The sequence below is a fragment of the Lampetra planeri genome, chromosome 15 (assembly GCF_965212315.1).
Source record: "Lampetra planeri chromosome 15, kcLamPlan1.2.h2, whole genome shotgun sequence".
NCBI lineage: Eukaryota > Metazoa > Chordata > Hyperoartia > Petromyzontiformes > Petromyzontidae > Lampetra > Lampetra planeri.
Window position 1 is genome coordinate 9379262 of NC_136121.1, and position 16554 is coordinate 9395815.

General features: G+C 43.9%; 1 protein-coding gene across 1 annotated transcript in view; it reads right to left on the reverse strand.

Annotated features, from left to right (window-relative positions):
- PDE2A (phosphodiesterase 2A) overlaps positions 1–16554 on the reverse strand; it is a 199608-nt gene that overhangs the window by 13220 nt on the left and 169834 nt on the right. Inside the window, exons 20-23 of the mRNA XM_078601020.1 lie at positions 11526–11648; positions 6434–6504; positions 3260–3382; positions 2004–2091 (exon numbers count right to left, since the gene is read on the reverse strand). Coding sequence (XP_078457146.1) covers positions 2004–2091; positions 3260–3382; positions 6434–6504; positions 11526–11648 — 405 coding nt within the window. The remainder of the gene's footprint in view (positions 1–2003; positions 2092–3259; positions 3383–6433; positions 6505–11525; positions 11649–16554) is intronic.

Here is a 16554-nt window from a genome sequence, read left to right on the forward strand (position 1 = left end):
AAACAAGACAAGGCAAGGAATGAAGGCAGTGCTCATGATAAGAATAACGATATACCTCAAACACAATTCATATATATTAAAAAAAAATGTAACATTGGACTTTTTCCTCTAAAGTGACACCAGAAAATAACACGCACGCGCTTCCGCCAAGCGAGGGAAATATGAGGCAGCGCAATTTAGCGCAGCGCCACATTCAAGATGAAGACAATTAATTGCCTTTAATGAATGTCCTTGTAAACATGCATTGACAATAAATGAACCTCATGCACAGGATAGGCGCATGCAGCGTGATTTAACAAAGCGTAATAAAAAATAAAACAAGGCCAGATGAAATTGCCCCAAATTGTTTTGCTGACCTTAGAAAATTGCATATCGTAACTCTAAACCCCCTTTCGTTCGTGGTTGTGTATAATGTTCATAAACTGTGCGATCATTTTCTCAGAAAGGTCACATGGGTACATCAAAGATGGTAAAAGGTAAAGGCGGTGGCGAGATGTTAACTTCCTCGCCTGATACTGTGATGGGTTCGATCCCGCGTGGATTTTTTTCCGGGTCCTCCGGTTTTTCCCTCCACATTTAGAACCAACATTCACGCGTTTAGAGAGTATTTGGCTGCTATAAATTTCCACGTGACAAGCCACTTTGTTGAGCTATCCTTTGCGGACAGGTCATTTCTGAATGCGAGCTACGTAGCTCAGTGGGCCTTAGCTCGTAAAAATTAAAATAGCAGTAGCTAGGCCAGTAGCAGTGGGCCATCCCCACCAGTCGCCCTACTAGAGGGTATATTGGCCTACTCTTCCACACTGGCTACACATATTGGGAGAGGTGGGGGTATCCACACTTCACCTCACCACACAATAACTGCCGATCGAATAACTACCATTTATACTGCTGAGTGGCCAGAGGCGCTGGGAGGGGGGGGGAGATTTAAGAACCTTGCAATCAACTGTTGGCAACATCTGGACTGCAAGTCCAGCTTGCCAAACATTCAACCGTACAAGTGTTATTGTGTTGCATGAATGTTGAACTTCTTTCGCACCGTACGTAGCCAACCGTGCTAATGCAGAGGTTGACATTGCTTTACACAGCCATGTGCGTTGAAGGCGGGTAGGGATCAAAATTATGAAACATTTAGGTGTGCAAGAGCAGAAGTCTGAGCTTTGATCATGAAAAGAAACATAGCAATGTGCTCAAAGAAGAAAGTTCTCAATGACCTTTGGATAAGAAACGTTGACACCGACAAAGAAAAACGGAAGAAAAGTGGAAATGTGCGCAGAGAAGCATCGAGATATGCACGCTCTAGATTACACCGAGAGATTGAAGGAAGAACATATGAGTCAGGAAACAAATGGAAATCAAGAGACATCGCATTGACTTCAGGAAGCTGAGTGGGCTTTCGCCAGGACACACTGCTCGAAGAGACAATGGCCGATGGACGAGGCTCGTGACAGAACGGCAACCAAAGGAGAAAAACGATGCCGGCTTGACGGCAACCACGGAGATGGAGCAACGGGATCAGCTCGTGCATGCGGGAGCGAGATGGATCGTGGCATCGCGGCGCCGTGAGAGACGGTGACAAACATGCGGAGACGTTCATCCAGCAGTGGATAGAAGCAGATAGAACATTGCCGTTGATTGTGCAAAAAGAGAAAAAAAACATTTTACACCCACAATGATCATTTCTAGGCTAGATACAGGCTTCATGAAAAAGCAAGGCTCGAAATCCCCAGTTTGGTCACAACTGGCCAGAGCCTGGGTTTGAACCCAGGTTTTCCCCCACGGCGGTTGCTGGTTCAGCGCCTGACCACCCGAGTCGCCTGGCCATCTCCTGCGTCGCATTTCTTACCCAGATTTAAACATCAGTGGTGCAGCTCAGAGGCAACTACTTCGCTACAGCAACAACTACAGTAACAACAGAAAATGTCACAAGTCGTAGTCATACAGTCGCAGCGTGTTTCCTTTGGGGAAAAACATGACCAAATAATGCCCACGGCTGTTCTCACCGAGTCCACTTGGAAGGAATTGTTTGTTCCGCGATGGTCCAGGTCATGGCAGAGACACGAAACAAACAGAGCAAAGATTTCCATGTCCCTAAAAGTAAAAGAAGAGCCAAACAAAAATCCTTTAAATGGGGGGGGCGGGGGGGGGGGAAGTCAGTGTAACAGCAAACTGTCAAAATGTCATTGCTGTCAAATACTTGTGCACTTATATGATTAGACTCACGCAGGACGCTCAACAAAAAAAACACTAATCACGTGTTTTAATCTTCTTGGTTGTTTTGGTAAAGTCACGTAGAAGGGAAGTAATAAAATAATTAAAATTAAACATAATAAAATAATGTTTTATTTTTATTATTTTATTACTTCCCTTCTACGTGACTTTACCGAAAAACCAAAAAGATGAATCCTTGCAGTCACGAAAGATTTAAATCGAAACATGTGTTTTAAATTAAAAATGTCACGTCTCATCATGCAGACTTCCCTCTCTATCACTTTTTGTTTTCTCTCAAGCCAAGGGCCAGGCCCACGGCTCGAGTTCCCTCCATCTCCATCCGATCCCGCCTCTCCCCTCGCCCCCCGTGACTTCACAACACCGCTCGCTGTACTCAGGTGTCAGTTTTTGTACCAGTTGAAAGGGTAAAGAGCTATTACTATATTTTGCCACTGGTAAAGGAGGTCTCATAGTGTAAATGCTTACCCCGAGCTCTCAATACTCTGATAGTGCGCTGTCTTTGAGTTGTACGCCTTTTGGCGTCATCTGGTCCAACACTAATGGAGACTAGGCTCTAAGAAAAGCTGTCTCGGGTGTGGACCAATCAACTTCAAGGACAGTGCATATCATTATCATCATCAGAGTTGTTTCTTTTTGTTTGCATTTTGACTGCTTGTGTTGTGGTTATTGCAAACATGATGCCTTTTATAAAGGTATCAGTTTTTGTACCAATTGAAAGGGTAAAAACCTATTACTGTACTCAGGTTCTAAAGCCATAACGAGGGAAGGCATTGGCTTTCCCCTTGGCTTCGTAAAACAAAATGGTGACAGCAGGGCTTTACGTTACACTCGCGGCAGGCTTTTCCATACACAAACCGTGCGTTTTCTCGTCAGCAGGGTCTAACAGATTGTAAACAAACTTTACAACGCGTGTACCATCACGCCAAAAAACACACACTTGTCAACACGGACTCGATCGCGGTGGCATCGCGGTTCTCGGGGTAATGTCGGTGGCGCTCGTGACGCTGATGGTGACAATGGCACTGACTGAAGGTATTTTCCCAGATCGAGGTTTTTGTAGAGAAGGTAGCAGAAGTGGGAGACAGAGTAGGCGTGCATCCAGTTGTGGTAGGGAGGGTCGCGATACCCCTTGCGGACCATCAGGCACCATCTGCAAAGGTCGGGGGCGTGAAAACGCAGAGGGAAGTTGGCGGGCGGGGGGAGGGTTAGAAAGGTAGTGCAAGTGATGATGATTTTTGAGATTTGGCGTAAAGTAATCACGTTAAATATATGTAAATACTACTAATTATTTGGTCCTACTGCATTCGCAGTGGTGTACAACAAATGTGTCAATGACACTGCGTTCTTAAGAGTAAAAATATAGAACAGGTGACATTTAGGGCATGAATCAATCAATACACTTCAAGGACAGTGCATATCATTATCATCATCAGAGTTGTTTCTTTTTGTTTGTATTTTGACTGCTTGTATTGTGGTTATTGCAAACATGATGCCTTGTATAAAGGTGTCAGTTTTTGTACCAGTTGAAAGGGTAAAAACCTATTACTATATTTTGCTACTGGTAAAGGAGGTCTCATAGTGAAGAAGAGCCATTACTCGAAGCATCAACTATAACATATTTTGCCTTTCACGGCAGTATTATTGACACATGTTTAAAAAATATATATTAACACAAGACTTAACACACTCATCAGCACCAGAGAAAAAAACATTTAAAACAGGTGACTTATCGGGCATGGAGTAGGGCCATTACCCGATGCATCAACTATTAAATGTATTTCCTTATACAGCAGTGTTATTGACAAATGTGTTGAGTTTTTTTATTGTAATTTTTTTTATATATAAATACTACACTCTGTTTTTGTTTCATTCGCCACTGCAAAGCAAAATGCTGTGGAGTGTCAAAGAAAGCAATTATATGATCACTAAATAAAATGTAAATACTGCAGGAGTACTTAAAAGGCACCGTTTTGCGCATAAAAAATACCCCAGCGAAAGCTAAGAAGATTAACATTTAATGCGTGGTGATTTATAAATATACAAAACAGACATGTGCCATAGTCTATTCCACTTCACATGACACCACAGGGCTCAATGGAGGGAATGGGCGGTAAGATACATGTATTTTTTAAACATTCATAGCGTTTATGCTTGTCCAATACACTGGGTTTTTTTTCCTTTTGAAACATATTTACATGATATTATTATTTTTTAAATAAAGCCTTGGTTAACTGGTTTTAGGAAAAAATAAATCACACACCTGGGCAGGTTCTGAAGTTGAGTAATCACTTATCATATGCATTAAAATTTTTTTTACAGCCAATTCACTCCTGAAATGAAGGCCTCGACCAATGCCGTGTTGTTGACCATACTTCACCAAACTGCCCATCAGGGGTGGCGAGTGAAGGTGGGAGGCAGGACACAGGGGAGTTGTTCACATATGATAATTTTAACTTATAGAGCGCCCTTAAAAACCGTGAGCCATGACGGCGAATGATTTCAATGTCACATTTTTTTTTGTTACATTGAAGTCTGTTTTGAAAAGTTTTAATGCAGCTGTCGTGTCATCTCCTGAACCCATGTATTACATGGCAGTGTGCCACCTTAGCCCTCCAATCCAAACGCACTCTTCAAAGAGGCCCTCGTTTAACATGGCCCTGTACATACTTGTTAAATGTGGCATGAGGCATTATGTTCGCGCTCGAAGCGCACTGGGGCGATGCACGCGCACTTGTTGCAACGTGCTGTGAAACATCTCGGAGTACGAAAAAAATATATAGTATGCATTGTGTGGCCAAACACCGTTAAATAAATACAGCTGGAAAAACACGACTAAAAAAGGAAAACACGATTTTGTAAGCCGTGAGTTTACAAAAATGACTTTGTCGGTAACGTGTCAACAAGTTTCATGTATTCCATACGAATAATAAGACATTTCTTACTGTGATCAAAAGTTGGCTACGTACAATAATTATGTTTAACTACATCGTCATCAGTTGTGGTCAATTCACTGCTAGATTGAAGTACACATACACGACACACGATGAAATAAAATAAAAAACCCATTCAACTATTAACGATATTAGTATGATTTCAGATTCCCCACTCCTCCACGAATTTGCTGTTTCTTTTTGCAGTTGTACTCCGGGTAAAGTCCCGCGACAAAGTGCGTCTATTTGGAACTCTGGCAAAGCGGTACATGACTCGATGTTTTGAGAAAATACCGAGGAAGGTAATATTGCAGAACGGCTTCTGGCATCCCATCAAATTACCTCTACATGCTCTGATATGTCCCTGCTATGCAGATCACCACTTGGCAGCCAAAGTGCCATTGCAAAAATCTCAGAGCTGTGGTTTCTACAAAATTAAGTTTAAAAAAATGTTACGTCATGGTCAAATGTGTGAAATCGCTGGTGAAGAGGCTCAATTAACTTTCTCTACCATAGAACACTTATTAAGGATGCACGGCTGAAACCCAGGTTGAAATGCAGGATTCGCAATGGTGTCATCTCCGTGCTCTGACCTTCGAGCCATCTGTTACCCCCTGCTGTAAATCGCAAAGGTTAATTATCACGTTGCCACGGTGAAATGTTTAGCACACGAGACTGGCAATCCAGAGGTCACCGGTTCAATGTCCAAGCACCGCAGCTGTGAGACAATGGACAAGTTTCTTAAACACCGCACACCCACCCAGCAGTACAAATGGGTACATTATATTTGAGATGTTAACTCCCTCGCCTGGTATGCAGGAGGTCATGGGTTTAATCCCGACCATGACTCCTGCTTATTTGGAGGCTGCATGTCCCCGTGGTAATGTGGATTTTACTTAGGGTCCTCAGGTTTTTTTCCTCCACATTTAGAATGAACATGCGTTTCGATTATTTGGCTGCTATAAATTTCCACGTGATAAGCCACTTCGTTGATCTATCATTTGTGGTCAGGTCGCTTCTGAAAAACAGCGATATAGCTCAGTGGACCTTACCTGGTAAAATTGTTTTTTTTTATAGTGATCGGTATGTGGCATGTGGCGGTGTGGTGGGGTGAAGTGTGGGTACTTCCAACTCTTACAAGACGACAGGGAGAGGGGGGATTACCCGCACTAGCATCTCAAGGGGTTCTCCAGAGCACCTTCGCCGTCAAATTAGCGTGCGTTCGCGAATGTGCTTGCAAATGGCATTTGTACTGCACTGCGTAGAGAGACCTGGTCAGAGTCCGCAGGTCCAGCTTGTAGTTGTTGATGAAACCCATGTCCTCAACCATGCCCAGGATGGCCTGTTCACCAGAGAAGAAAAAAAAACGCCGAGTCATCGTGTCAAACCGTGGCCATCTTTGTTGTTGTTGTTGTTGTTTTTTAGTTGTTTGTATTTTCAACAGCAACAAGTATATAAAAGCAAAGGATCGGGATAGACGGTGTCCGGACCACTGGCATAAATCAAGCGTAATGATAGAGGGCCTCTAGTTATGTTTTAGGAATCGACAGAGGAGCAAGAAAAGGGAAAGATGGGGGGGGGGACAGTAGAAAAAAGAAGGGAGAGATAAAGAGGGAAAGAAAGCAAGTGACAGGCAGTAGAAATATGTGGTGAGATGCTCAAGTTCGGAATGAGTAGACATAAGGGAACCAAAGTCTTCCCATTAACTATTCGTGATGCAGGCAACAGAGCCCTGCGATGCTCCAAGTGTGGATACTTCATGCATCAGATTTGGCCGGTTGCTCGAGGGAGGGTAGTTCAACTGTGACCACGTTTGGCTGCAGCAGATCCATGAGAATGTTGTTTTTTGTTTTGCTCATCGTAGGCGTGACGGCGTGGGGCCAGCGTGCCGCACGTGCGCTCGCCAGTCTTTGATAACACTGGTCAACAAACAAAAAAAACATTTTTTTCTGGCCTGGACTTTTGCAGCTGTTTTAGACTAATTTCAGGGTGCTGATTCCAAATCTGATCTCAGATTTGCTCTATCACATCTCATTTTTATGCTATCGGCATACCCTATTTTCATTGATTTTACCCGAAATTAACTCTGCCACTTATGATTGCAAGTTGTTGCGAGTCAGTGACTGCTTTAGTGTTAAAATATGGTGCTGCATTTTTAGGATAGTGTGTTTATAATATAATTTTATGTAGATATCCACATTTATTTAATATTTTTCTTCTGCATTTTTTATTGAAAATGCAATATTTGATATCTCAAAAACCTGATGTGATAGACAAAAACTGATGCCAGATTTGGAATCAGCACCCCAAAATTACATTAAAACCGTTGGAATACCTCATGCCAGAAAAAGTGTGTTGACCAGTGTAATTAGTGGCGCCGCGGTGGTGTGAGGTTAACTACCTCGCCTGGTATGCAGGAGGTCGTGGGTTCGATCCTGACCCTGACGGCTATTAAATATGCGGAGTTTGCGTGTCTCTCACCGTTTGGTTGCGTGGATTTTTCCCCAGGTCCTACGGTTTTTCCCTCCACATGAAGAATCGTATTTGGCTGCCAGAAATGTCCACGTGATAAGCCACTTCGTTGAGCTATGATTTGTAACAACCAGGTCGCTTCTGTAAAACGAGCTAGACAGCTCAGTGGGGCCTTACTTGGTTGCAATAAAACATATTTTTTTGTTGTTTTAGTTTATTTTTTTGCAAAAGAAAAACGTGCCCAACGAGCTAAGCTGTTGCGGGGGAGGAGGGGGCGGGGGGAGGAAGTGGGGGCCAGCTTACAGCGCTCGGTGGCGTGCGTTTACCGGCACTCCATGCCAACACCAAAGCCAGGACCGACTGGCGGACGCGTGAAGGCAGCGGGCCTTGAGATGCATCTGAGCGGTGCCGACCAACCCTAAGCCAGCAACCGCGTGATTGGAATCCAGGGATAAAAGTCGAGCGGTGTTGTGCCAGAATGGGGTGTGTGGACATGAGAGGAGAAATCGCTCAAAAAAAAAAACAGAGGGCCATGTTCACTCTAATACAAGTGTCAAACAGTTGTGTGAGCACAGAGTCCAGGACACTGCCGAAAGATGTGGTAGACGCTGACCACAAATTGAAAATACAAACATACAAGAGAGTTTCAGGAAGTAAATAGGTTGTGGATAATTTTGTTATCGTGGTAAAGAAACAACTGCATGTAAACGGGGCAATGACCCCGACACCCAAATGCAGATGTTTCCATTTGATGGCAGACCCACCGTGCGATTAAAAATACGACTGCCCTTGTAAAGCAGCAAATAAGAAGGGCGGAGCACTTTTTTTGTTTGCCACTGAGGGTGAAATTAAGTTGAAGAATGAGGCCACAATGTGGTGACAACTCTGATAGTCACGTGGAAAAGCGTCTTATAATGTTTTCACGATTCTTAAAGTCATTCTCTACTCACCATGCAATTTTTAACCAAAATTCCACTTAGACGACTAAATTATTCAAAGTCTCTTGGCTTACCGAAACACCCTCGTACATCTTTTACTAATGAGCATGAAGGACCATATTGAGATATCATGATCTCATTTTGCAAAGGAGACCTTGCATAATTAATGAAAAGATGAAAATAACATCACATAGCTTCAGGCTTTTCAAGTCCATGGTTTGAAACGTTTCGCTTGCTGCTGGCGTTTGGCCGCCAAACTGGCAATGCTCCTAACACTCAAAAGTTCAGCCGGAGCGCATTCCCTCGAAGCGACTGGTCACCGCAACCTCATGCATTCCGCTCTGAACTTCACAAAGCTCCACGCGGAACCCCTCGGCCTGCCCCCCCCCAAACCGCCACCCCCCCCCCCCACCTCTCAGCTGGCGTGGCGCATGGTACAGAAAAGATTAAATAATCATACAGTGGCGAGTCAGAAATTGTATTTTTTGTTCTGCAAGAGAGCCGATACCATAGTATACAATGGAATGTCTCGAGGAATATCCATTTATATTCCCATTGTGCTTTCGCTGTCATGTCAGCGTCAAAATATTCCAAATTACGTTTCACCACAAATTACTCAATTAGGATTGTACGCATGAATCATCACCCCCTGGCAGACTAAATGAGACTCATCCTCATCTCTTGAATTGTCACCGAGTTAAATTTGAAACTTAATGTCACGAGGTGAAGAAACTTACATTCTGATTCATGGCACGCAGCAGTGCCCCATGCTGTCAGAAAATAGCATTGGAAGACGATGTCATAGAACTACATTTGAAGTTAAGGCAGTAGGCCGCTATACACACCCGGGACACATATTTAATATTCCCTGCAGAGTGTTTACAACATGCCACTCAAACTAATATTTTCATTCTCAGGAGTTGTAATTTCCTGAATAAAGAGAAACACCTAATATTAATGTATATTTGGTGTGTGGGTGCAGTTTTTGGTGACTAGGTTGACACCGTAATCTCACAATTTCAGAAGCCGGTTCATATGATAAGATCATAAGGAAAGGGTGCTCTTTAATCAACAATAATTCTAGAAGTGAAAAGAGGTCTAGGAAGGCACGTACGGTGCAAAAGAAGTTCAATCTACATATGTAGACGCAGATAATGAAGTGCATTGATGCCCCTGGAGGATTGGACTGGCAGACGTTTTGTGGAACTTAAGACTTTGAACTGGCACGGGAGGATCCGGAGATGTATTGTAATTCTAGATTTGAAGCTTTCGTGACTGCAAGGAATCATATTCTTAGGTTTTTTCGGTAAAGTCACCATGTAGGTAAAACATCAAAATTAATGAAAATAAAATAAAAACAAAAATCACGACGTTTCGGAGGCAACACAAGTCTCCCACCTGATGACGGAGACTTGTGTTGCCTCCGAAACGTCGTGATTTTTGTTTTTATTTCATTTTATTTTCATTAATTTTGATGTTTTACCTACGTGACTTTACCGAAAAAACCTAAGAAGATGTATTGTAATTTACACTCCGGAAAAAGGCGATTATTCATGAGAATCAGAGCAAGTTATGAAGCAAAGTTTGAAGGGTTGGAGAGAGAGAGAAAGAGCGAGGGAGAGGCTGAAACTCGATTTCGAACCCAGGACCTCGCCAGTGCTGGCTCAGTACACTGCCGTGGCTCTCTGGTGTGCGGGCAGTGCAACTTTACCGAGCCCCATGGGCCGGGTTGGTGTGCAAGCACAGGGCTTGGGGGGGGGGCAATTTCAGTCCTTGCTCAAGGGCAGGGGTCGGGCAACCAAAATAACAAGAGCTATTTCTGTTTCACATTCGGTACCAAAAATGCAAATTTTCAAGAACCGCCGCAATGCACTGTGGGCGAATACGAGAAAGGTGGCGGTCCTTGATAAATGACGCAACGAAGCAACCGCTGGGAGGGTCGCTTGCCACGGCGCCGGAGCCGCAAGTTGCCCGACCGCCTGCTTCAGGACCCATGCCGATCGCCCTACGTCACCCTGACAGCGGCACGAGTCACGCGGCTACCGCGCATGGTTCTTATCTCATCTTAAAAGAATGTATATAACTTTAGATTTAAAGCTTTCGTGACTGCAGGGATTCATCTTCTTGGTTCTTTCGGTAAAGTCACGTAGAATGGAAAAAATAAAATAATAAAAATTAAACATAATAAAATAATTCTCACGACGTTTCGGCCACAATGCAAGCAGCCTTCCTCAGGTGAAGAACAGGTCTGTCGATAAGACAGGCGCTCTTCCTCCTCCCTCCCAGCTTAAATAGACGCTCCAAGCCCAGGACGTGTCATTCAGACTCTGTCTTATCGACAGACCTGTTCTTCACCTGAGGACGGCTGCTTGCGTTGTGGCCGAAACGTCGTGAGAATTATTTTATTATGTTTTATTTTTATTATTTTATTATTTCCATTCTACGTGACTTTACCGAAAGAACCAAAAGAATGTATATAGCGCCAAGGCGCTTTACGCAGAATTAACAACAGTACACATGCGTGTGATGGCGGAGATGAGGTGAATGAAATAGGTGAGAGGAAGTAATGGGAAAATCTGTGATGCATAAATTCGGTGAAAGCGAAAATGACGACGGTAAATGATGACGAGTGCATTGAATGAATGGGGAATGAGTGAGGGTCATACAATGAGAATATGAAGAGGGAAAAGTCAAGGCGGCGGATATGAGGTGGAGATTGAGGTGAACATGCGAGTGAGTTTTGAGAGCAGAGCGGAGAGGGATGAGCCACGGTGACCGTTTCATGTGGAGGGGGACGTTGATTCCGGTGAAGAAGGGGGTCGAGAAGAGAAAAAGAAGCAAAAGCGTCGACTGAGCACGAGGAGAAGGAACAAGGAGGAGGAGGAGGAACGGCCGTATCGTTCTCGACCGGTATACCCGCCAGCCTCGCGACAGGGTGGCCCGCGTAGTTTACCGTAATGGTCTGGTCCTCGCCCAGGGAGCGTGGAGTGTAGGTGAACTTGGCAAAGTCTGGGTGGATGTCCGTCACCATCTGGATCCTGGAGTTGAGCACCTTGTTCATCTCCTCTGGCGACACCTGGGTTCGTGGCAGATGTAGAAGTTTAAAGGCATATTCTTAGGTTTTTTCGGTAAAGTCACGTAGGTAAAAAAAATAAAATTAATAAAAGTAAAATAAAAATAAAATAAAAATCACGACGTTTCGGAGGCAACACAAGCCCCCGTCTTCAGGTGGAACAGTCACAGCACGATAGCTGTATCAAGTGAGAGAAATTCCAAGAAAACCGTATTTTTATATATACTGGTCGAGGGTGGGAGGAGCCAAGGTAGGCCCTGAACATTATTTTTGTGAGGTTCGGTGCGGCTGAAGCCGCTGTTAGGAATGAGCCTTTGTTGTGTAAACTAGGTGCAGATGATGTAAAGGTGCATGTAAAAGGGACTGAGCCTTTTGGTTATGTAGAGATGATGCGGCTTATTATATTAATTTTAATGTTTTACCTACGTGACTTGACCGAAAAAACCTAAGAATATGAATCCTTGCAGTCGCGAAAGCTTCAAATCTAAAGTTAAAAGGCAATCAGGCCAAACTGTTGAATCGATTATAATCAGTCAATCTTCATTCTACGTGCCAAAATCGCCCTCAAGCAGGCATCGGTGCACATTACAGCAGAACGGGAACGGTACAGGTGGAGCACGGAACAACGGGAATGAAAAAAGAGACCCATCATGACCACAGCCACGAACACTACCTGAGTAAGTTGCAACCGCGCGCAACGAATAGCATAAGAAAGGTGAGGAGTGAATAATGTGAATAAAATATCTTCTTCTTTCGTATGGCTGCTGATGCAGATGCAGAGCAACAGTTAAAAATGCACGTTCAGGTGGTCAAGCGAGAAAGCCGTGTCAGGAGCAGCGGAGGTTATCGCTGTGACGTCTCCTTGGTATTGGTGGATCGGGGCATTGCGTCGTTACACGTTGCACGGTCTCTGTTCTAGATGACCACAGTCGCACCACGACTGCAGAGTTTTCCATTTGTGTATCAAGCGTCCGCATAAAATAAATATAAAAGTAGCATTTTTTAAATTACCTTTTTTAGATTAATCTTCTGAGAAAAAAATGACTTATCTTCGATGATAAGTAATTTTTATCTTCGAATGAATCGATTACAATACATTGTTATACCCATATGCATGCATCAGATCGTGCACGCAAGAGTCGATAACTGTACGGTATTTTCAATTAATGTATATTGCGTGCAATGGTCTTCCCATGAGCACCGTGCTGCCACGAGAGACCGCTACAATCACAACAAGGCGAATCAAATAATTCACTCTCGAATAGCCTTTTACAACTTCCAATCATAACACGTCACTGAGTCGCAATGGAGGCAAAACCGTGAGGAGGCCTACTCAAGAAGTCTGTCAGTGAACGCAGTCCCACGAAACATGGAGCGTTGGGGGTCAACGGCGATCAAACGGTCGCAACCGAATGCCAACGTTGCCCCAACGTTGGCATGTTTACTGGGGTAATTTTAGAAGATGGACATGCAGTAAATGGAAACATTAAACCCGTAAAATTAATTTGGACCATTGTCAATCCACCAATGGATGAAGGCTTCCCCACATCGTGTTTTATCATTTGGGTTGGTGAATGAGGGGGAGGTCATGATCAGCTCATATTATCACTCACGACTGATTTCAGCTGTGGTGGGGGAATCGAACTCGGGGGTTTCCAGGTTCATGTGGGCAGCATGCTAACCCCACTGTACGAACCGCTCCTGCTCATACTAACCATGCACGCACGCCTATTCAGACTCTCGCCTGATACACACAATTATGCTGTCAATCGAGTCGTATAATTCAATCAAGTTACACATCATTCTCTTCATAATTCTTTTGATTTTCGGCCCTCAGTGGCTTCTACAGGGGCAAACAGATTGAAGAGCTGTAATTTAATTTATTCCGGACGAGATCCCCTAATCCACGTGGATGTTTTAAGCCACGCAAACCCCCCCCCCCATCCACACAATTCTACTCCACTTACCTCATTATCCTTTCACGTAGAGCGCAACAATTGGCCTTGGCTCAACAATGGGGAAGCGCATTACCCATGAACAAGGTCCTTCTCTGTGTGGGTGTAAGTGCCGTTATCACCTGGGCTCCGGCTAATTTTGCCATAAACATTGCCTCCAATCCCACAGGCCACAGCGGAAACGCACGTCAGCAGTTGCCGCACGTCCATTGCTGATGCAATCCGTCAAGGGCAATCCAAACTCTGCTTTGTTACATTTTTTTTTGGGGGGGGGGGGGGGTAAATAAAGGCCCGGCATGTATTTCATCATTGCCGTCACAATCACCGAAAGCATCAGCAGTCGCGCTCCATCCACTGCTGGGTTAAGGCCTCCAAAAGCTGTTGCGCCAATGCAACAATCTATCCGAATCGATGTTATCACTCCATCTCAATGGTGGACGTTATCTTGGGTGCGATCACTTATTGTGTGTATATTCTATTTGCTTGTTTTTTCTACCGTCTGTGTAAATAATTCATGCCGAGTCGACCTAAATGGGACCAAATCTGGCTGAGCAAGGCACATCGCCCCATTATTTCAATCCAGCACTTATGTGAGGAAAGGTTGAGCGTTTCATGTAGAGATTTGGATTCTTGAATCCATCTGTGCAGACCTTTGAGGTCCCTCCCACATGACACACACTCGTAAATGGAAGTGGACAAACATCCCAATGTTTGGGATGGACAAACGCACGGAAATTATTGCTATCACGACTTGAACTCTCTCTCTCTCTGATGTTGGGCACGTCCAGAAAAATCACTTCAGCCCATACGCTGTCTGTTGTCCCTCCACAGCACCTCCGATTAGCACGGTGGGCTGCGTAGGGTGCGAAAGAAGTTCAACATATCTATACATACATGCTGTATGTATAGATAGCTTCGTGCTTAATATGCTGAGCTGGCAATCCAGCAGCTGCAATGAGATATCGATTGTTGTGCAATCACACGGACCGTGGAATGAGTTGTTTATCACTGGAAATGATATGACCGCATCGCGCGAGGCGATCGCTCAATTGAGGCGGCAAATGAAAGTGTGAGCGGTCATTGTCACACGTTTAGCCATTCGAATGGAATTATACGTTAGGGGCATCGCAGACAACTCTCTGAACGTTGTCAAAAGGTACAAAACATGCATTTCCCCGAGTGAGGAATTATTATTATTTTTAAATTGACGGTTGGAGCGGTGTTGCGGTGGGTTATGTTACTGCGCTGTGAACCCGACGGCACGAGGTCGATCGGCAGCCATGGCACGTATCGGTGGCGAGCAATATCTCAACCGGTAGTGTTGGCGCCATTCACCAACCCGCACTGGCTAGCATGGTGCAGTACGGGCAAATAATGCACAGTAAGACTATCCGGACATACGAGATAATTTGCTGTTCATTTATTTAAAATATATATATATATATCCGGGAATAAAAAAAAATCTGTCTGCGAGTGATTGGCCTGGTCAAATTATTTTAACTCATTTCAGCTCGCGGTGCGAAAACGTCAGAAAAAGTTGCGGAGCTTGGAGCAGTCTGACTCTAACCCAGCCCTCCCTTCAATCGGGTCGTGTTCCATGGATATATAAACATCGCCGCGAAATTAAAATCCATACAATCTCTCGTGGGGCATTGAATGTGGTGTCACATTGAGCTGGTGGAAAAAGTTATCACTCGCCACCCCATACCCTGCACCACGCCCCCTCCACCCGAAGCAGTTTCTACCAAATGAATGGCCAAGTCCTACTCTTGGCTCTGCGTGGAGGGCATTGTGCTCGAGTCGTTTAGAGAGAAGGATAAGTTCTAGATTTGAAGCTTTCGTGACTGCAAGGATTCATACTCTTAGGTTTTTTTCGGTAAAGTCACGTAGGTAAAAAATAAATAAAAATAAAAATAATAGAAATAATAATAGAAAAATAATAAATCACCACGTTTCGGAGGCAACACAAGTCTCCGTCATCAGGTAGGACCGTCACAGCTAAATTGACTGTAAATTTACTGTAGATTTGCCTCACTGGTTACAGTAAATCGAGCTGTGACGGTCCCACCTGATGACGGAGACTTGTGTTGCCTCCGAAACGTCGTGGTTTATTAGTTTTTATTTCTATTATTATTTAAATTATTTTTATTATTTATTTTTACCTACGTGACTTTGCCGAAAAAAACTAAGTGTATGAGGATACGTTCCTAGGATTAAAATAATAATCTATTATTGGGTTTTTTTCCATCATTTTGATACCACCAAACAAGGTCCCATAGATCTGCGCCTGCTCAACCCGAGCAATTCACACTTTGATGCTTGCGTTGCCTTTGGACTGTTCGCCTTTTGGCGTTCTCTGGTCTGGCACCGGTGCAGAGACAAGGCCATGAAAAAGGCTGTCTGGTGCAGGCCAATCAGTTTTGAAGACAATGCCTATATTATCAGAGCATGCTTGTGTACATATTTTTTGCCACAAGTTTGAATGTTTAATGCAGATTTGATGCCTTGCAATAGGTTACCTACTTGGTAATTGTTTTTTTACCCTTTTATCTGGCAACAAAACTGACACCTTTTTTTTTTACAAGGAGTCATGTTTGCATTGACCACAATACCTGCGGTCGGAATGCAAACAAAAAACACAACTCTGATATAATGTATGCACCGTCCTTGAAATTGATTGGGCCACACCCGAGACAGCTTTTCTTAGAGCCTAGTCTCACATGGTGTTGGACCAGATGAAGCCAAAAGGCACAAAAAAAAAGGTGTCAGTTTTGTTGCCAGATAAAAGGGTAAAAAAACAATTATCATATTTTGCTACTGGCAAAGGAGGTTCCAATGGTATCTACTTGGTGTTTGAACATCATAACACATGTTTTATTGTTATTATTAGAAAAGGCTAAAGCCTCTCCTTACTTTTTTTTCATCAGCGTAAGCCCCAATTCCCTTTTTTGTTC